Below are 21,510 nucleotides of genomic sequence, written 5' to 3'. Positions count from 1 at the left end.
TTCTTAGGGGACAGCATTCTTTGCGAGGATTGATGAGTTGGTTTTTTACATTTTTATAGGATCAAGGTGTGAAAAAATCAAGTGTGTTCTTGATCTTCTTGGGCTTAACCTCGGTATTGTATTTTCTTCAAATATTTTGCTATGTGTGTATTTAAAAACCTTCAATGTAAACAGACTTCCTCAACAATGATTCACCGATTTATAACCATAGATTTAGAATACTCGGTCCAATTAGTTCAAAGGGCACAAATTGTTGAATTCAATCCTTTGTTAGCAAGCGTTGCTCATTCCGATTATTCCTTATCTAAACTTATGATTATTTTGTTCTTATTACAATGCTCTTAAAGCATTAAAGTATATATTTAATTAAACATTCTATCAACAAAACAAAAATGATACTTTACATAAAAACTTTTGTGGACATATATATCTACCAAGAACGCAAGAACTGTACATTTAGGAATCCCACCTTAACTTAAGTTATGTTGCGATTTATTTTAAAAACCGGGTAATAAGTTTCTAATTCCAAACGATCAAGTATCTCCTGTGTAGCCCATAAATAAGATGAATGCCCATCTATCAGTTCTGTAACATCAACCTGTTAACTCATACAACACAAAACAAAACTTAATTATCATTTTATATTTATAAGAAACAAATATAATATAATATTAATAAATTAACCAAATCCTGCAAACTCACATTCTCAATTCCAGGAATATCCACAGCCTGAATTCCAGCTAATCCTTGTGTCAGGAGACTGTAGTGTTGTTGTTTAACCATATAATTAAATTCCAGGTTTGATATGTATTTTTAAATATTTATTGATAGTAATAATAATTTCCATATTATAAATTTAAATGATTCAACAATATATACCTAGCACGAAAGGCTACTCCTAACATCCAATCGTTTGTGGAGTAAGCATTTATCAATCTCCCAGACACTACCTAAAAAACAAAAAAGTTTTATTAAATATAATTTTCCATATTTTAAGTTCAACAATATATTATATAATATATATACCTTTCTTACAGCTCCCCAATTTTCACCTTGTATAGAAACAGGTGCACCAAGTAGAACTACTCTTTCCACAAGTCCATCTGGAAATGGAAATTTTAATTAATATTTAATAATACCAAAAGATCCACTACAAACAAGAAACCTGATTCCATGGAATTAGCAATTACCATGTCCAGTTTCTGCTAGATGTTGAAGACATTTGAAGATAGCACGTGCTCCAAGTGAGAAACCTATTAGTGTCACAGGCCTGAAATTTATAATTACAAATTTACAATCTTTTATTCCAAGTTTATAAATTTTATAATCTAGTAAACCTAACCTGTTGCCTTGCAATCCCTTGATCAACACTTCAGCAAGCAGCTTTCCAGCCTTGTCAGATCTGGAAGGAAACTGAAAGTTGTAAACTTGTAATGTGGAATTTAAAAAATAATAATAATAATAATATAAAATTATAAAAATGAAAACCTGTTGACAGCGATTGTCCATTTGCTGTCAATAAAACTGGTTAATGAAAGTAAAGTTGCAGGCCAGGCTAAAGCTGCTAAAAGAGAGCTTAATACAGTCAGCATTGCACCTTGTCTCATCAACTCCATTGCAAGACCTGGACCATATCATATTATCATATCAAAAAATTAAAATAACCTAACTATTTAATTTTTATGTTCAGTTAATTTCGAAGGTTGAATAATTAATTACTTGATGAAAGCCAGTCCTGAATTGCAGTGCTTACAGCAATCAAATGCTTAGATTCCCATTGCAATGCATACCTGAAGAAATAATGCTATTAAATCATCAACCAAAAAGTTTGTAAAAAATTGATCTTCATCACACCTTTCCATGTTATCAAGTTGATCTTCCCAAGGCCTTATAAAATCTTGCTCCTCAAAGACAAATCCTGACACCAATATCTCAACTGCCAACCTCTGTTACTTAACACAAGGTTTATGACAAAATATCATTACAATATACACTAGGGAACTAAAAACAAAGGCTTTATGTCATATAATATGACCCTTATAGTTTTACCCATTTACCCTTTTGACCATTCTTTCAAACAAGGTGAGTTTGCCACTTAGCTTGATGATTTTGTATTTATTTGGTCATTGTAACCTTTAATGGTCACATATTATATGACACAAACCCAAAAGATATTTATAAAAAATAAATAAATAAATAAATAACTCACGCCTTGGTTATGATTGTCCCCTATGGTTTTGAACTCAAATTCATCAATACTTCCTGTCCTTCTAGCCATTTTTGTCCCTGTAAGCCCAGCTCCAGCAGCTATAACAATCACATTTACAGATTTACTTATTATTTCAGGAAAAGAAAATAAAAAAAGATATGTGATTCTTAAATCTTTATTCTTTATTCACCTCCAAATGAAGCAGCCACTGCAACAGAACCTGCAACACTTCCTGCAGCTGTAGCAACAGCAGCAAAACCACCAGCTCCAATCACTGGTATAATTGCACCCAATGTTGGTGCTATAGCACTAAATCCTGCAGCAATTGCTGGAGCTGCTAAACCTGTTCAAAATATAATTTTCCATTATACAGATAACATTAATTTACTAAAAGAATTAAAAAGTTTGGGATATTATAACTATAACTATACCACCAGTAATCGCCATTAAAGTTCCACCAGTTAAAGCAGCAGCTCCAATAATACCTCCACGTCTCCACTTAGCCCACATGCTTTTTGGTGCTTGCTCCTCTTCCTTTGCTTCTTCTTGTTTCAATATAGCCATTGCAGATAAAGCCACTATAATCTCAATCGCTTCCTGAAATGACAAAAACGCCCTCTTGGAATGTGGAACAGAAGTCAAAAGAATGATTTTAGGAAAAGAAAAACTAACTAACCACTTTGATCCATTTGAGGTCAAACCATGCTGTTAACAACCGTAAAGCCGCACGATGTCTAGCATCATAACCTTTTTTCTGTCTCTTAGATTTACTGTTATTATCTTCGGGTAAATCTGCCAGACAAGCTGAAAGAAGCTCATATAGGACTGTTACTTTTCTTCCATAACCAAGCATCTTCACCTCTTCAATAGGCTGTTCTACAGTGACACTGTTGGATGCAATAGCCACTTCTTTAGTCTCCTGTTCAATTTTAGGGGAATTGCAATCTTTTTCCTCTTCTGTTTTCATCTTGTTTTCAAGTTCAGATGTTGAATGGGAATTGCAATCTTTTTCCTCTTCTGTTTTCATCTTGTTTTCAAGTTCAGATTTTGAATCGCTACTGGCAAACTTCTCCTGCCAATCATGTGCATATGCACGTTGCTTCTCTTTTCTCCATTTATAATCCTCGGGAGTTATTTCTATACTTGCCACCATGGCATCGACTGCATTGGATAAAGCAAGTTCCTGGTCTGATACTTCTGAAGAAACATCACTACTTTCTTCCCCGAGTAATCTTAAGAACTGTAAATTATCAATAATGGCTGTCATAAGTAAGGGAAGAGTATGGTTGTTAAGGTGATTGTGTTTAAAGTATTTCGTGTGTTATAAAGTTACATACAGCTCCAACATGGCGACTTGGAGAAGAACCAGCTGTTTCCTCTAGGCCATACCAAGCTGATTTGTCGATATCTAGAAACCTGTTGTTGACAAAATTTGTTATTTGTAACAAATCGCCATCACAAGAACTTATAGTACAACTGTTGTCTCTTAATTAGCAGATAAAATTTAGCAGTGGCTACGATTAGAATTGCAGTATGAATGATGTTTGATAAAATAAGTCGGACTAAAACCTGAAAATAGGGCGGAGCAGACCACATGACTCGTTGACCCATAGCTGAGGATCTTCGCTGACCGAATCGGTACTGCTTGCATTGCTACCACGTTCTTCGGTTAGTTCATCGGAGGAGGACCCTAACGGAAAGGTTTGGTGAATTTGCGTTTGGTTTAGGGCCAACCCGAATAAAGCTCCGGCGGCATACCTCTGCGTCTGGGTTAACGTCGAAGGCATTTTGACGCCGGAACTCGAACAGATGATCAAACTTGAGTGTGTGTCGGCTGATTTGGTCGGAAGTTTGGTGCACCGATCGGTTAGATTTTCTCTTTGTTTTCTGGATTTTCAACTCGTTGGCAAAGACTCGTGATCCACCGTTTTGATTGAGAGAATCAGAGAATGAGTGAGTTACATTAATAGTCCCTTGTTATTTCCTAATATGCATTTTTTGTCCTCCAACTTTGAAGATCATACTAACCAGTACCCACACTTGAACTAACTATTTTGTTACATTTTGATTTCAATTTCAATTTCAAAGTTGTAAGTTCATGATAGATCATACTTAACTGCTAAAGTCACTTATCTTTTAATTTACTCAATATGCCAATTAATTTTTCTTTCGCTCTTATTACATTAATTTATTGGAGTTGATTTCAATTGGATAATTCTTGATTTCAATCGACATCATGTCACCATCAATAAACGAACATATGATATAATATATTTTTACCCGGCTGAAACCCCCACCCCATTTGTGTCATGAGAATCAAAAACATTATTTATTGATCTATTAACTACAATTAAAAGATAAACGATCCAAAAAGCAAATGGGATATTAATGATAGCATTTCTCAAAAAAATTAGTGAGTCTGTTTTAAGTCAAGGATTTAGAACTTAGAAAGTTGGCTAAAACACTTGAAAGCAACTTTCAATCCTTTTGGCTGGTTTCATTTTTCTATTTATATATTTGATATGTAGGAGATACAATATAATCCCAATTCTAAGTTAAACTGATCAAACTTGTCACATATCTGATATCTAAATAGACAACACAAAAGAAAGACCATAGAAAAGCTTCCACCCAAACCTGTACAATAGTTTGGGTGATATTATCGAATGCAAAAGCATCATTGAGATCAATCAAAGATATCAATGGCTCAATTTTGTTGTACAACAAGTGACTAACTTGAGTAAATTGAATCATAGGCAAGAGTCACAACTCCCAAAATATAGACAGCAGACACCATAATCACTATTACATTATATATTGATTATACAAAAAAACACATGTCACCATTTCAATCATTACCACCTCCTCTCAAAATCCAAAATATTACCTCTCTTGTTGGTGTAGATAGCTGCATGAAGATCCCTTCTTGCACCTCCCACTCTCATAAAATTTACATATACGCTGCCCTTTCGATGGCGGCGCCCTTGAATAACCACCAGCGCCACCGCCACCACTGCCGCCACTACTGAATGAAGACTGCCTACCCCATGAAGCTCTACTACTGCTTCTACCATGTCCTGAATCCTCACCATGATGTGTCCTCTCTCTTGGACTGATACTTTTACTGATACTGTTACTGTTGCTGGTACTGTTGTTATATCTGTCCCCTCCACTAGACCTCCTATGGTGGGAGGAGGACTCCCGCCCTACATTCACACTCCGGCTATGGGAGGATCTACTTCCGCTGGTGGCTCCCTGAGATGCTCTTCCTGTATACTTTTCTGACCCCATTCTTCGTGAATCCACAACGTCAAATCCCATCGTCAGCGGCAGTGGCAGCGGAAGCAGCGGCGGTTGTGATTGTGGCGGTGGTGGTGGTGGTGGTGCATCCGGCTGGATAAACTCACCTTCTTCCTCCTCCACGTCCGGAAACCCACTAAATTTCCTTGCTGCCACCGCTTTTATCCGTTCACCCGGCCAACCTGATACAACGCCTTTCGACTTCCTTCCTCCACGTGATTCTGGCGGTGGAGGCGGCGGAGACAGTGGCGGTGGCGGTGGCGGTGGCGGCAGTGGAAGTATACCATTTCTTGACTTTTCTTCAACTAGATCATCTCTTTCTCCCTCGTCAGTTTCAGCCCTAGTGGAATCGTTTAAATCGATCATGTCTTGGCGAGGCGGTGGTGGTTGCGGTGGCGGTGGCGGTGGGAGCTCAGAACCGCCCATCTCAGCCCATTTAAACCCCATATGATCGGAATTTGTGGTTGGAATAGCAACAGCTCCGATGGATTTAGTCTCAAGGCCAAATGAGAAGTGATGTGATTGACGATGTAAATGCATATCTGTATCTTGATCAGTAGGGCTGAAATCATCCATGGAACCATTAAACAAATCTTCAAGAAAACTATTCCTTCTAGATGTCGGAGACGGGACTCCATTCCGGGATTCCATTGCATCAACTTCCGCCAAAAGATCGGAAACGGATTCCTCCGCCAACGTGGCAAACTCAATGGTTTCACCAACACCAAGTCCATGCCATGCTGGCAAACTGTGATACGGTTGTGATGATTGGGGAGGCGATGAATGATGATGCATAATTTGATCCATATTAGTACTACCAACTTGATGATCCAATACTTCTAGAGGCTTTAAAGGAGAAACCGATACCCGGGCCGACCCCCAATCCTCGGGCTTAGGAGGATATCGACCCCATTCATCGCTTGTTTCGGGTAATTGGGCCCCACCAATCACTAAACTTAAAGCAGTACTCCACGTAGGCGGGTTCGGGGTCGGGTTTGGGTTTGGGTTTGGGTTTCCGGAAGGTTGTGCAGATTGTTGTTTGTCTTTTTCATTTTCATGACTTTCCTTCTTCAACAATTGACTTTGCAAATCCACAAGGGCTTCATCTGCAACAGGAAAAACTTGAGAAACATGCTGATTGATATCAGTATCCAGCCCCTTCGGGCTTGGGCTTGGGCTTGGGCTCGGGCTTGAAATGGGCATATTCGGGGGGTTACAGTTCAAATTGTAATTATTATCATCAGACTCGGGTAACTTTTCTAGATTGACCGAGTCCATAGCATATGAAGTTTCCGGAACATTGACTTCCTCGATTTGATTATTGACTTTTTCATTGCTAGCTACATTCCCGGACCATGGGTCATTGTAGGGATTATTAAACTGTTGTTGCAATACATCGTTTAGAAGTACAGAATCGGCCTCTCGACCTGCCCATACCCTCATATCATTGGGAAAGTATCCACGGATATTCCATTGCTGCAACTGTACCATAGAAAACGGGCCTTGGACGTTTCCACTCGGGTCCCGGTAGTGCCACATGTCATCATTGGGAGATGGGACTTCCAACATGGACAGAAATGAAGAATGTGTTGATTCCGGTTCAATAGTGGGTAGTGATGAGCTAACACGAGTTTCAATCTTGGATTCCGATACAATGGTGGGTACTGATGACCTCACAGGAGTTTCAATCTTGGATTCCAGTACTACAATGGCAGGTACCGATGAGCTCACAGGAGTTTCAATCTTGGATTCCGGTGCAATGGTGGGTAACAATGACCTCACAGGAGTTTCAATCTTGGATTCCGGTACAACAATGGTGGGTACCAATGACCTCATAGGAGTTTCAATCTTGAATTCCGGTACAACAATGGTGGGTACCGATGACCTCACAGGAGTTTCAATGTTGGATTCCGGTACTACAATGGTGGGTACCGATGACCTCACAGGAGTTTCAATCTTGAATTCCGGTACTACAATGGTGGGTAGCGACGAGCTCACAGGAGGTTCGGGATTGGATTCCGGGATTGTTGAACCGTTACAATTGGCCTCTTTTGGTGATTCCACTGAGCGATTTGATTCCATCATGTCTTTTTCCATTTCCGATGTCTCCGTAGACTTGATGGAATCCTCCTCAACGTTGGGGGTTCCCATGTCTTTGGGTTGATTTTGATCTTCGGCTCTCTTTTGAGGAGAGATTGTGTTTGTGGCAGTGACCCAAGAAAACTTGGGCTTCTGATGTTCTCCTGGAGATTTTGATGACATTGTTAGTCAAAGTAGGAAGGAAATGAAACTGTAGAAAGGTGTTGAATAACAAACCGTGTTCGTTGTTGAAATACTCTTCGGTGTCATCGGATTCATAATCAGGATTCATTTTTGGATCAGTATGAACCTCTGGGACTTCACGTAATCTGCGTTCACGCTCCTCAGGTGTCTTTAGAAGTTGGAGTTTCTGTACACATTCTCTAAGGGTGGAATTTGTCAAGGAATTCCAACACTTTTGGGCATTCCAACGGAATTGGAATTTTTCGAGATTCCGTTCCATCGGAATCCTTCAAATTCCATGTTTGATGGATTTTATCATTCCTATAATTCAATTCCATTCTTCCTCTTTTTTATTAATATACCAAAAATACATTTAGTAATAAATAAACAAAAATAAATTTCAATAGACCAAAGGATATCCCTTTTTCTGCCGTTTTTCACTTGCTCGATCCCGAAGATGATTAAGCCGCAACATCTCGGCTTCCATTCTCTAAATTATACAAAATAAGAAAACCAATTAATTAAAGCAACAAATAAAAATATGGTAACAGGTACATTTCTACCATAAATAGGCAATCACATTTTTATCTTGAAGCCAAATAACTCACATCATCAACCAGAAGTGACTGAAGAGCCATTGCCTTTTCTTGTATCTCACCCTACCACAACCACAGCCACAAAACTTGTCATCATCATAATCAACACAGGGTACAAAATTTAAAATAAAAATTGGCATAAAAACTTACTACAGTAAAACATCTCACAAGTCCACATCTTATACTCTCTCTCAGCCGTCTGCATTCATCCTAAAAAAACCCCGCTAATTATCAAAGAAAAAAAAAACCATAAACTAGTTATTAATTATTATGAAGAACTAATTAGTCACCTCGGATAATTCTTGATTTGAAATTGTATCAATTGGCACAGTCTCCTTCTTGTCTAAATTTGATACTTCAAGCATAACATCAACTAATTTATCACCAACTTTATAGGGTACATCCGCCTTAGTCGTACCTAATAAATACAATATTGTAATTTTTAGGTGATAAAAGATGGTAATAATAATTCCCACAAATGATGATAAATTAAAAAAATTCCATTGCATTACCTACTACTTGCACAAGCCTGTACATATCATCCTTCTGATCACTACCCGATATCCTAATTTGCACAATCGATCCAACAACCTTTTCATGAAACTTTTCACTATCTTCAAACATTTTCTCCATCAAATTACGCCTCAGGTATATCAAATTCATATTATGCACATCAATCGAAGCATATTCATCCAATTTATTCTGTGTTACACGTTGTTCAGCCTTCCTGTGACTTCTACGTTCCTTGTTACTCACCATCACCATATTATCAGGCTTGCAATCTGCATCCACTTGTTTTACAGATACAGTATTATTCTCAATTGAATTCTTCTGTGAACTATCATCCTCTTTTAGAAAAAAATGTAATTCCAGAAGCTTTAACATTTCAATATGACCAACACGTGGTTTACCAAACAGATTCTTTAACCTCGTATCACATATGATTTGGGTTTTCTTTCGTGGGTCCCGCAGATTATTTCTTTTTATGTAATCTAGCAAAAGTGCCTGGACATCAAACTGAGATAAAACGGACACGTCACCATTTTTCATGTGTGAAATAAAATCTAGTAACTCTTTGCTTGCCCACTCTTTGGATTCAACTACAGATGGAGTTTCTTTTGTGGGTTCATTAGTTTGCTCAGATGTTTTGCTACTTTTGGAAATATTATTAGCCTCGTGATTTCCAAAAGATGTATCTAATGTAATGCTTCTTCTACCACTGGCACTGATGTGTGAAGTTGATTCGATTGAAGGGATTGTTTCGGATCTTTCCCATGGACTTTGAGCTGCTATAATCTCACTAAAAGTTAGAGATAGCTTTCCTTTTAAGTAGTTCCAGTATACCTTGAAAAGATACTCCCAACTAGTCTTGTCATCAAAATCCACCTGGAAAACTTGCAGATGAAAACATATAAGCAAGAATCTTGATTTTTCACTGTAAAATCAAGAATCTTGAAAAAGTATGATTTTGCATACCTTTACTTCCTTCCCTTGTGCGCTATTTTCAATGAGCGTGATTGTTTTCATGCATATTGTACAAAAGCCTTTATCACCTCTCACACACATAAAGTCAGCCTTTTTACTGCACCCTTTGCACAATGAATAAGTACACGTGTAGCACATATGATATGATGTCTTCTCACATACGCTACAGATATGCCAACCTAAAAAGAATAAAGATTGAATGATTAAATTATATCTACCCCTTGATACCTAATTCATATCTACCTTGCCCAACATGTAATTTTAATTCATGGAAAAGCATCATTTACATTAAAATCTGTTGTTGTTGTGGACATACAGTAGAACATTGTTGGACAGGATACCAAATCCGGGTATAGCATGGGGTTAAACATGAAGGAATTGGCACTTTCCAAAGGCATGATCTTCAATAGGAGGTTGTGGAGGTTTAAAATCATGGTGGTGGAGTAGTACATGTCACAGTTACTTTCATATAGGGTTATGCCTTTCATAGAATATTTACCCCCTTTTATCTTAGCCTTATTGTTAGTTCCTGCTTTATGGTTTATTATACGTACACCTAATTTATGCTTTATTGCTTGTATACGCTTACCCCCCCCCCCCCCCACAAATTTATATAGCAGAGGTCTGCATACAACTAACCTGCCCCTTAGGCCCTTATCTCATTCACATTGGATTTTAGGTATTGTTGTTGCTGTATAGAATTTTTGCATCTCATGATGTCAAGCAGATAATGGTAGTCTCAAAAAAGAGATGCACAATTCGGGTTTGCTAGACCAATACCACAATATTGATGGAGAAAAACATTACAATAGATATGACATGTTTAGGCAAACTCTTCATCCTCAAGAAGTAGGCGTGTGAGAATGGAAATTGAATTTAGGTCAGCCTTGATGAGCTTTAATTAGTATGCCTTCTCCACAGCTCAATAGTGATAACTATTGTTAATTCCATAAGTTAGTTCATTCCTTTTTAGGACAGTATAATATATGTTAAGCAATTTACAAGAGTGCTCTTGCATGTTTACTAGTATTATATGACAACAGGGGATTAAAATACATGGAAGGAATGCTCCTGGTTAAAAGTATAAGTGGTAATACAGTGTTACAACTTACAACTACCCTAGGACGAAGGGTGTTAGCAATAGCATAACCTTAAAGCTACAAGACGTGATGTACCATTGAGAGGGGGCAACTTTTGATAATGAAGGAAATGCAAAGAATTACAAAGAGAATAGTGTAACAAACATGAACAGCAAACATACCGCAATTCCATTTAGCTTTGGTTTGAAAAAATGCTTCATCGCGCTTGATACAGGCCGGATGGTATGCCTTTGGACAGCCCCTGCACCCAACAGATAAAGCATAACTAATCTTCATCTTATCATCGATTGACAAAAGTTAATTCTTTGAATGAAAGTACTAATCCCATCATCTCATGTAGTGCAACAAATGCAGACATTTATCAAATCCCCAAAGAACACGAACATAACAGCTGTATGGATGAAGCAAAAGATATGAGCACAAACCGGCGATCGCACAGCACGAGACTCCCACCATCGAAGCAAATAAAACAAACGTCTTCATCCTCATCCTCTTCTTTAATCTTCTTAGCAGACGGCTGGTTCGCCTGAGCCCTAGGCGGCCGCCCTCGCTTCCTCTTCACCACTTGAGCTCCTCCAACGGCATTACCTACCTCAACCTTCACTCCTCCACCGCCACCATCTGCAACGACACCCACCTGTCCTCCATCAGTTTTCTGAATCGGTTGACTCCGGTCAAGGCTTTGACTCTCAGCTCCCGAATTTTGAACTTCCATCATGGAAAATTGAATGACCTAAGCTAAAAATCAGTTCATCGGTTGACCATTAGCAGAGATAATGAAAACCCTAGAGCTTGAAATCGCGTAGTGGTGGTGTCGTAGGAGGTCTGGTTGCGTAGATGCATAGAAATGGATTGGGGGAAGTACGTGATTAGTGGGTCGTTTTCCAAGGGCGAAGTTGGGAGATTTACGAAACCCCAAAAAGAGAGTGCTTGGGACTAATTGTGACTTGTGAGAGTGTAGATGTTGGGCAGGGTGGGTTTTACCTATCGGAGATACGACTTTATCTGACTAGAGACTAAAGAGAGAACGTCGATCGGAGCTCCGGGGATTCTTTCCGATACTCGGCAACACGTGGACAGATTTTTTTTTTCTTTAAAAAAGGAATTATGAGTACACAGATTCTAAAACACCCAATCCGGTTCCATTATACCGTATAAAAAAGAGTTACTCACTAAAATATCAATAATATTAATATTAATATATATGTAATATAAGAAAATAAATAAATAACCATGTTAAATGTGAATCCGCGGGTTGGTTTTTTTCCTGACACGAAAATTAATTTCGTGAAACAATTTAGGTTAAATTTTTTTTTTTAGAATGGCAAATCTACACCACTCCTAAACTAATCATAATATCAACTATGTCTCCAATGAGACTTGAACTCTTAACCTCTAGGAGGGAGGGCAACATATTTTCGCGAACGTGTTTCTTCTTTGAACAATGAAAATACATCAACATCAAGTAAATCCATAAGTATATAGCATTGCTTTGATCCAAGTAGAAAATGTTGTTTTATTTTAAATATTCATACTACGTGTAAAATCCATGTATTACACGGATTGATTTAAAAAAATAAAATATTAAAACATAAATAATAATTATTTTTTAAAATAAAATTTTGAAATAAGGAATGAAGAAAACATATTAACTGCAATTTAGTATAATATTTATTACATTTGATACTTTACATATATAAACTATAAGTATTATGTGGCTTTTTAATTTTAAAAATTAGAAAAAACCATAAATTGAAATGTGGATATTATTTATTTAAAAATTATCATAAAATGACAAGTGTCAAAACTCATTAGAGAATGACATGTGGCAAAAAAGTTCTTTATTTATTAGGGAGTATGAGATCGTATACCTTCACGAATGTATACAAATTTCGCAAAATTTATTTGCAAGTTTATTCGGTTTACTTGGTGTTAGTGTTTATCTTTGCTTAGATGACACACGATTTCACTTCCAATAATGATCGGAGATTCAAAGATCATCTATTAAATAACAAATATTCTAGGGTTGTTACATTGAATCAACCATAAGTGGTCCACAAGTATCCTCAACCTATTTGACTCATTTTAACTCTTAAATCATATAGAAGGGTATGGAGACTGAACATTGGGATAGATGAGTAACCTACCATCCGTTTAGGTTTTTATTTATTTAGTTATGTTATTATTATTGTTGTTAATACATTTTCTCAGCTTATATATTTGTTTTCTAATTTATCTTCGTACTTTATATGTTTGTTTTCTGATTTATCTTCATACTTTTCTTTATGCTTATACTGACTAACCCCTCCCCACCCACCCCCCCCCCCCACACACACACACACACCTTCTTTTCTTTTTCCCCTTTTGGTTGCCTTATTTGCAGCTCTCGGAATCATCTGTTGTTGTTATGACCATGCTTTGTTTTTACTACCCACTTTACTTACGCTACCTTGTATTGCCTATTTTACAGGTTCTCGTTTTTGGGCTCATGCGGGAGGTCATCTATGTGACGTGGTCACTCTATCTGTGAAGCATGATTGTCAACATTTACTTCCTCTTACCATATCTTAATGGGATTACATATGTCTGTTGTTGTATAACTCTTAGGCATGCATAACCCGTACTTATGATATTAATGGAAATGACATGATGCCTTCTCGATGCCCCAATGTCAAGTTACAAAGGTTTTGTATGTTGGGGACAATATAGTATACGGCTCGTATGTTTTACAAAATAATAACACATGGCTCGTGTGAATGGTTAAATTACTAAAAAAAGACAAAAACAACAACCTGCTTTATTAAATATGATTTTAATGCCTCATACATCATTTTTAAAGGTTTTAAATGGTTAAGCTACTTTATAAGCTTAATTCCACATGTTTTTTATGCATTCGTATCATCATTAACACTAATGGATCGAAATTGCCATTTCAGAAACTTCATTTTTAGGCTTTAAAACTTAAAAATGGTTGTTAGTTTAATTTTTTATGCATGATTTGCATATGTGATTATATGAATAAATTACTAATCATATTAAGAACTTATTAAGACATGTATGTGTTAAAAACAATGAATCCATTGGTGTTTTACAAATTTTATTCTTAAATCGGCATTTATACCCTTAAAGCTCATATTCAACCATATGATAGATTCAATTAGTTTCCAATCAAGATCCAAACTTCATTAATGATTATAAACCATAACATATGAATATAATAGTTGATTTAGACTTCTTTGATGCTAATAATCAAAGTTTTAATGGATTTGAGACCAATTTAAAGTATAAAACAAGTTAAAACTTCGTTAATGCTTGATAAACTCTTTTTCCACTTGATTGAAGATTTTCATCATTATGATTTGAACAATGCAGGAATGATATTACTTATACACTTCATCACTAACCTAATTCAATATTAGAAATTGAAATCATTAATCTCTAGTAAAGTGTAACACCCACTTTTTATGTATGAGTTAATTTCAAGGTTATTTGAATTAATTGTGGATTTAGGGTTTTTGCACAAGCGTGGCGTGAATCTTTAATGGCGCGGTGCTGGCCACGTTGATAAGTTGTGGCGCGGTCCTTGCCTTGACCGCAGTGTGGCGTCGCAATTGCAGAAAACTATAGGTCTCAGGTTTTGGGCTCTATTTAAGGAATATGATAATTAGGGTTTCCCCTTTTACCTTCAACCTCCATTCTCATAACGAAAACCCTAGCCTCCTTCATCCTTCTCCATCAGTTTGAGCTTCTTGGATGATCTTTGTATGCCCTTGAAGAAGTTGATTTGCATATTTGGTGTCAAGTGGAAGCAAACCCTGAAGTTTCTATCTTCTTATGACCATTCCCAAGCTGTGAAAGTATTCAAGTTCAAGCCTTTATGGCCATGCATGCTAGATCTAGGATTTTAGCTATTTTGGCAAGGTTTCTTAGGGTTTTGGAAAACTCTAGATCCTTTTCTTGTTTTGTATGATCTTATGGACTCTTTGTAATGAATTAAGTCCATCATTGTCCTTCTGTTTGATCTATACAAGAAGTTATTCCATTTTTGGTTTATTTTTAACCTAGGATGAGAAATGTTGGTGTTTAGGACATGCAAATGGATAAAGTTGGAAACTTTATTGTAACATCCCAAAAATCAAGACCAAAAATTTCATTTTTAATTAAGTTATTATAAAACCAACAGTATAAAAACATTCATAATAACATCACATGTCAAGACCAAAGTCTCAGTAATCAAAACATGTTATCATAAAATAATATCAGAGTGTAATCCCAAAGATCTCATGTGCGGAAAATCATAGTGTGATGCGCTGCGATCGCCGACTCCTTTCCTTTGAAAACAAAGTACCTGAAACCAAAACTGAAAATCGTAAGCACGAAGCTTAGTGAGTTCCCCCATTATACCACATACCATACAATCACATACTGTCAGGCATATCGGGGTGCCCGACCTACCTCTTCGGTATCTTTCAACTGGTATCCGGGGACTGTTTTACCCCCTATCACTACCACATAATAACATAACATAGCATACATAAATATGTTGTCAGACATATTTGGGTGCCCGACCTACCCCTTCGGTATCTTCCAACCGGTAACCGGGAGCTGACCTCCCCTTCGTTATCTTTCAACCGGTAACCGGGAGCTAACCTCCCATTCGGTATCTTTCAACCAGTAACCAGGAGCTGACATCCCCTTCGGTATCTTTCAACTGATAACCGGGAGCTGACCTCCCCTTCGGTATCTTTCAACCGGTAACCGGGGACTATTTCACCCCTACCACTACCACATAATAACATAAAATAATGTACTACTAGGCATGCATGGGTTCTGACTACCCCTTCGGTATCTTTCAACCGGTATCCGGGGACTATTTCACCCCTACTACTACTAACATATATATAACAGAGCATCCTAGCACATCAAACATATCAGATAGTGGCAAACCAGAGAATTATCACAAAGACAATCATCTAACAAATACCTCCTACTAGTGGGCCAACATTGTGGCCTTAGACCCACTTCTACTGGAAGGTAACTCGCCTCACACTGCTGAAGTCTCGCAGACACAACCCCAGCTGCTGGATGACAGATTCCCGAACTGTCAATATCAAAACATCACCCAATTAATAATTGGGTCCCAACACATAACCATAAGTTCTTGGAGTAACAGGCTACATTACCCCATCTTGGCTTGATTCAAGCCCAAGGCCCAATCCAAAGGTCCAAAAGTCAAACTAGGAATCAAAGCCCAACATATGGCCCAAATTTCCAAATTGGGCCCAAACCTTTACATGGTCTTATTTAAAGGCCCAACCATTTTGTCTAGTCCAAACATTTGGCATTTCTAATGGCCCAATATCTTATAATCATAAAGGCCCAAACTATGGCCCAATTTTCCAAATTGAGCCCAAACCCTCATATGGGCCTTACCCGAAAGCCCATCAACATATTATAGTCCATATGATTATTCTTGGATGGCCCATTATTGGCCCAAACACCACAGCCCAATAGAAAGGCCCAACATAAAGCCCAAGTGAAATTAGGGTTTTCACATAAAATGACGATTAGGGTTAAGTGTTTCTCCCTTAACCCATTAAGGACTTAATCTATTAAGTCCATCACTCTACTAGATAAGTCATATGGTGTGATTGGGTGTAATTCACAATTCCATTCCAATGGCCCAAATGTGGGTCCCGATAAGTCCAAGGCCCATATATCTAAAATTAGGGTTTTCTAAACCCTAAATAGGGTTTCCAACCCCTCATAACCCAATTAGGCCCAAAAGCTAAGTCCTTAGGCCAATTAGGGTTCATTAGGCCCATTAGGGTTTCACTAGGCCCATTAGGGTTTTGCTAGTCGGGCACCACCCACTACCGCCTCGAGTATTGGTGGTCAATGGTGGCTCACGGCGGCGGCCACCACCTCACGGTGGTTGTTATGGTCCTGGTCCATTCTTGTCCAAGCATCCCAAACGAGTCAAAACACAACAAGCACACCGCCACCTAACACGGCGGCTGGTGGCGGCAGCCACCACCTCACGGTGGTGGTTTTGAGTTTTCTTTTCATTATTCTAGCCACTATTACAATTTTACAATGAAATAACCCAAAATAAACATACACACAACCACCCTGGTGGTGGCCGGTGGTGGTGCCTTTTCCGACCAAATAAACACCCCACACATCTCTCCACTGAATTAAACACACACATACATGCTTCTGAATTGCAAGATGCACCCCATCCACCCACCTGGTGGCTCACAGCGGCGACAACAACAATTTTGGGGCGGCAACCACCACCTCACGGTGGTGGCGGCGATTTCTTTTGGTTCCCATTCAAGCAGCCACACACACCACACGAACTTGAAGCAGAATCGCACACCCACACAAAATCACAGCCACCTCCCATGGTGGATGGTGGTGACGAGATAAGGCAGCGACGTCAGCAACGACTCGGAGGAGGAAGAACAACAGCGCTACAATGGTGCTCACGGCGGATGGAGCAGGGACACACGACACAATTGTCCTTCGGGATGGCAACCGATGACCGGGGCAACAGAGATGAGCCCTCCGGCGGCGACAACAACAATGTAACAGCGGCGTTCGGAAAAGCGAACAAGGTGAATGGTGGCGGCGCCGGAGACGAAGAGGGAGGCATAAGGGGGAGGTGATCGTTGCTAACTCATTTAGGGTTAGGGTTAAGAGGGTAACAGTTATATACCCCGTCCCTCATCACATCTTTTCCATAATGACGGTTCCAGCCCATCCTCCATAAAATCTTTCCAAAAGAAGTCTATAAATTACCATTTAAACCCTGCCCCTTGAATTCTTTTACAAATTAAGTCCGGATTTTACTAAACAGCCCCTCCCTCAACAATTCCTTTTCAAATTGGTCCAGAATTTACTCTTTAGCCCTCAACATTCAAATCCATTTCAATTCAAGTCCAATAATCAAACTTCAGCCATGTTAACATTTTTAGTCCCTCCTCCTCTCATTCTTTTCAACTTAAGTTCCAACAATCACCACGGAGCCCCTGTCTTCGTAAATATTTACAACCTGAACCCGGATTTTACACTTTTAACCCCCCGATCTCTAAAATTGTGACAATTAACTCCTCGATACCAACACCTTGCTATATAATTATTGATTTTAGGGCTGCTATATATTCATTAATTTGTTTATTTATTTATTAAATAAACGGGGTGTTACATTTATCCACTAAACCCTTCTTTCATTGAGATTTAGAAAGTTTAAGCATTGATCTGAATAGATTAAGTGATTAACTCATATATGGATTCTACCTCGAAAACCACGCTGCCGCCAAGGATATATGTTGGGATGTGCCGCGACGCGAGATTTAAATGAGACTCATGAATGTTTTGTTGTGTCTTATTTGTGATGCAACCAACATCTAGTCTGCAACGCTGTTACCCATTGACCGTTAATTTTTGACCAATTTGATTTTTGGTCAAACTATAATTGATTTGAGTAATTGACTACAGATTGATCTCATATAAATATTAGGTGGTTTGTGCTACTTGTTTACTGCAGAGACTGTTTTTGAGTTTCTTCAATTTGGCTCGGATGAGTTTTCTCAAAATATTATGTGTGGCATTTTATGTCTAGTATGATAGGTTGTATGAATAATGGTAGGACATAGTTGTGTGTTTGGGTCAGTTAGTCTATTTGTTGGATATATGTTGGGATATGCCATGACGCGAGATTTAATGGGACTCATGAATGTTTTGTCGTGACTTGTCTGGTATGAGACCGACATCTAGTCTGCAACGCGGTTACTTGTTGACCGTTGAATTTTGTTGAAAATAGTGTATGAGGTCATTAATTGTTAGTAATATTTCTAATAATAACATGGTACTTTTATTAGATTAGGTGTCTAATCTCATAACTATATTGGTATATACTTAAATTGATAGTAGCACACAGTCCTTTTGGGTTGCCCTCAAGACTAGCAACTAGACAAGATGATTTTGAAGAAAGAGGTTGATTTATTATTTGATTAATAATTTGAAATAAATTATTTATTAATATATTATGAAAATAATATATTAATTAGAAATAATGATATTTAATCAAAACTTAATTAGAATTAATTTTGGGATTAAAGGAATTAATTAAAAGTGCAGGGACTGAAGTGTAATTGTTCAATAGTTGAGCAAGAGGCAATCTAGAACCCTCCATAGGCTTGGGCGGTTTTCATAGGCCTTAGGGTTTCTAGAATAATCTTTGGTGGATAAACAGGAAAGTGGATAATTGTCCGGTTTAAGATTATATTGGATTAGGGTTTGTCTAGGGTTTCCTGACTGCACTATATAAACAACCTCAACCCTATAAATTTCGATCATCTGTTCTTTTGAAGTGCCAGCCGAATTTTAGAGCATTTATCCTCCTTCTCAATCATCTCCCATTGTTAGTGTTGGTTGTGAACCACTAGAGGCGTGACATTTGTGACGCTTGCTCTCAAGGCTTCAACAACACAAGGATTTGCATTGCTATTACTATATAGCAATCAAGGTATGATTATTCTAACCCTAATTGTGTATTTCAAAATTATACTAGTATGCTAGGGTTTTCTATTTTGTTGTTCAAGTTGTATTTTCAATTAGAGAAAACATAGATCAACAATTAGGGTTGCATGCATACATATGAATTATATGTTTTGCATAATATCCATCAGTGGTATCAGAGCGTAGGTTTAGTTTTATATTGAATTGATACAATGGTTGAACTTGAACAAGAAGAAGCAAACATAATCGTCATTCTGTTCCGCCAACACAACGTGGTGTTCATCCACCACAGCATGTTGACCTGCGAAATCGTCCTAACACGACATGGTGATTGTTTACCACGACGTGTTGGACAGTCAGATCCACAAAGTTCGGTTTTAAAGATATCTCATGAATTGATTATGATAATTACTTTTAATAATGCTTTTAATTGTATAAAACTGAATATTTTTTAAAAGTAATTTGATATCCTTATCTTGAATTCATGATTGGTTTATTTTAATTTAATTAATTGAATATTAATCTTGAAATTTTAAAATATAACCTTAGTATTTTTGAAAATTTTTTAAAAATGCACCCTTATATTATATGTAACATTAAAAGTCTAATATTACTAGTACGCCTCATTCACGAAGCCGATCTATAAGGGGCAGTGTTGCAAAAGTTGGACTACTCGGCCGAGTACTCGGAATCGGGCCTCCACTGAGGCGAGTAGTGTCAACTCGGCAAAAAAAATTGGGTTAAGTCAAACTCGGTCAACCTCGCTCCAACTCGGTCCTACTCGATCAAGAAAGTCAAAATCGGTCAACAAATTCAAACTCGGTCAACGAGGGCAAAAATTGACAACCCGATAAAACTTATTTTTGACTTTTAAAAAAATAACCCGAAAACCAAAAAAACAAGCGGCATTCCCAAATTTGGTTCCCCCCATCTTTTCTACGAGAATTCGACCTCCTGCTAGGCTGCTACCCTCTCTCGTCTTTCTCTCTACCGGCGATTGGCGAATAGCTATACCAGTGAATCGCGATACCAACGAATCACAATGTTGTGTTCCTGAGTCGTGATTGTCCACTGGCGAGATCCTCCACTAGCGATCGAGGTTCTTCCTCTTCTACTCTTCCTGTATCTCCTCATTGTGTCGATTTTGGATTTCTTCTTCAAGAACTCGATTTTTTTTGTATTTAAGTTTGTATAACCATATGTATTTCATATCTGAGTATTTACAAAGACAAATGCTCTATATCTCTACTCCCACTATGTCCTACTGTTACTCTATCTCGCTGTCAATTTCACATTTCTTCATCAAGAGCTCGGTTTTTTTGTATTTAAGTTTGTATAATTGTATGTATTTCATATCTGAGGATTTACAAAGTTGATTGCTCTATATCTCTACTTCCACAGTCCCACTCTGTCCCTGACTTCCTGTTTCTCGTTTTTCCCTTAAGATTGTCGGTTGGTGTGTATCAGTATATGTATTTCGTGATTTCTTTACTGGTGTGGTGTGTATGTATTTAGTATTTTGGTGTGTTTGATTTCTCTACTAGAGACTGAGGTTACTACAAAAAGGTTTATGATCTTATTTTTTTGAATTTCAGTTTGAATAACTATATGTTATTTACAAAGGTTTCTAGTATCAGTTTCACAGTTTGGTGTATTTGATTTCTCTACTTTGTCCATGTTTCTCATTTTTTGTATTTGATTTCTCTACCAGTGGCAGTGGATATGTATTTCAGAATTCAGATTTCTAGTATTAGTTTCACAGTTTGTATGTATTTTTTTCCTGTTTTTTGTGTAATAGACTAATAGTATATATGTTATTATGTTTTATAACTTTATGTGACAGTAACAATATGATATTATTCTTTTGAACGGGGTTGTAAATTGTAATTGTATATTTGTATGTATTTCAGAATTCGGATTTCCAGTGTCAATTTCACAGTTTGTATGTATTTTTTTCCCTATTTTCCGAAACATTGTGTGTGTTTTAGACTCACTAACTCACTTTGTGTTAGATGGATTTCTAACTGAAGTA

The 21,510-nt window shown here is 37.6% G+C and overlaps 2 protein-coding genes across 2 annotated transcripts; both read right to left on the bottom strand.

Moving 5' to 3' along the window:
- Positions 1-250: 250 nt before the first annotated feature.
- Positions 251-4,135, bottom strand: LOC145160138 (transmembrane and coiled-coil domain-containing protein STS1-like). The gene is made up of 15 exons (XM_079079246.1): positions 3,779-4,135; positions 3,547-3,625; positions 2,886-3,449; positions 2,641-2,806; positions 2,400-2,552; positions 2,210-2,307; positions 1,855-1,946; positions 1,720-1,790; positions 1,489-1,624; positions 1,343-1,402; positions 1,191-1,270; positions 1,027-1,103; positions 880-950; positions 703-760; positions 251-598 (listed from the first exon to the last, which is right to left on the bottom strand). Exons 1-15 carry the CDS (start codon positions 3,994-3,996, stop codon positions 476-478), a joined length of 2,046 nt encoding a protein of 681 aa, XP_078935372.1. The 5' UTR covers positions 3,997-4,135; the 3' UTR covers positions 251-475.
- Positions 4,136-4,825: 690 nt separating this feature from the next.
- On the bottom strand, positions 4,826-12,036 carry LOC145160137 (uncharacterized). Its single transcript, XM_079079245.1, has 10 exons — positions 11,378-12,036; positions 11,114-11,193; positions 9,844-10,031; positions 8,880-9,753; positions 8,658-8,785; positions 8,518-8,577; positions 8,380-8,430; positions 8,191-8,261; positions 7,826-7,977; positions 4,826-7,752 (listed from the first exon to the last, which is right to left on the bottom strand). The coding sequence occupies exons 1-10, from the start codon at positions 11,668-11,670 to the stop codon at positions 5,093-5,095; spliced, it is 4,557 nt and encodes a 1,518-aa protein (XP_078935371.1). The 5' UTR covers positions 11,671-12,036; the 3' UTR covers positions 4,826-5,092.
- Between the last annotated feature and the right edge of the window lie 9,474 nt (positions 12,037-21,510).

The sequence above is a fragment of the Lactuca virosa genome, chromosome 2 (assembly GCF_052849685.1).
Source record: "Lactuca virosa cultivar CGN04683 chromosome 2, Lactuca_virosa_CGN04683_v6, whole genome shotgun sequence".
NCBI classification, from domain to species: domain Eukaryota; kingdom Viridiplantae; phylum Streptophyta; class Magnoliopsida; order Asterales; family Asteraceae; genus Lactuca; species Lactuca virosa.
Note: the sequence above shows the minus strand (reverse complement) of the source record. Positions and strands in the feature narration are given on the sequence as shown.

Bases quoted from the DNA above. Each gene is read 5' to 3' on its own strand.
- LOC145160138 (XM_079079246.1), bottom strand. From the start codon at position 3,996: ATGCCTTCGACGTTAACCCAGACGCAGAGGTATGCCGCCGGAGCTTTA. The intron at 1,947-2,209 runs GTGAGTTATTTA...GTTAAGTAACAG, and splicing joins GGGACAATCATAACCAAGGC to AGGTTGGCAGTTGAGATATT. The intron at 599-702 runs GTGAGTTTGCAG...ATGAGTTAACAG, and splicing joins ATATTCCTGGAATTGAGAAT to GTTGATGTTACAGAACTGAT.
- LOC145160137 (XM_079079245.1), bottom strand. From the start codon at position 11,670: ATGATGGAAGTTCAAAATTCGGGAGCTGAGAGTCAAAGCCTTGACCGG. The intron at 9,754-9,843 runs GTATGCAAAATC...CAAGTTTTCCAG, and splicing joins CACAAGGGAAGGAAGTAAAG to GTGGATTTTGATGACAAGAC. The intron at 8,786-8,879 runs GTAATGCAATGG...TGTATTTATTAG, and splicing joins CAGGCTTGTGCAAGTAGTAG to GTACGACTAAGGCGGATGTA.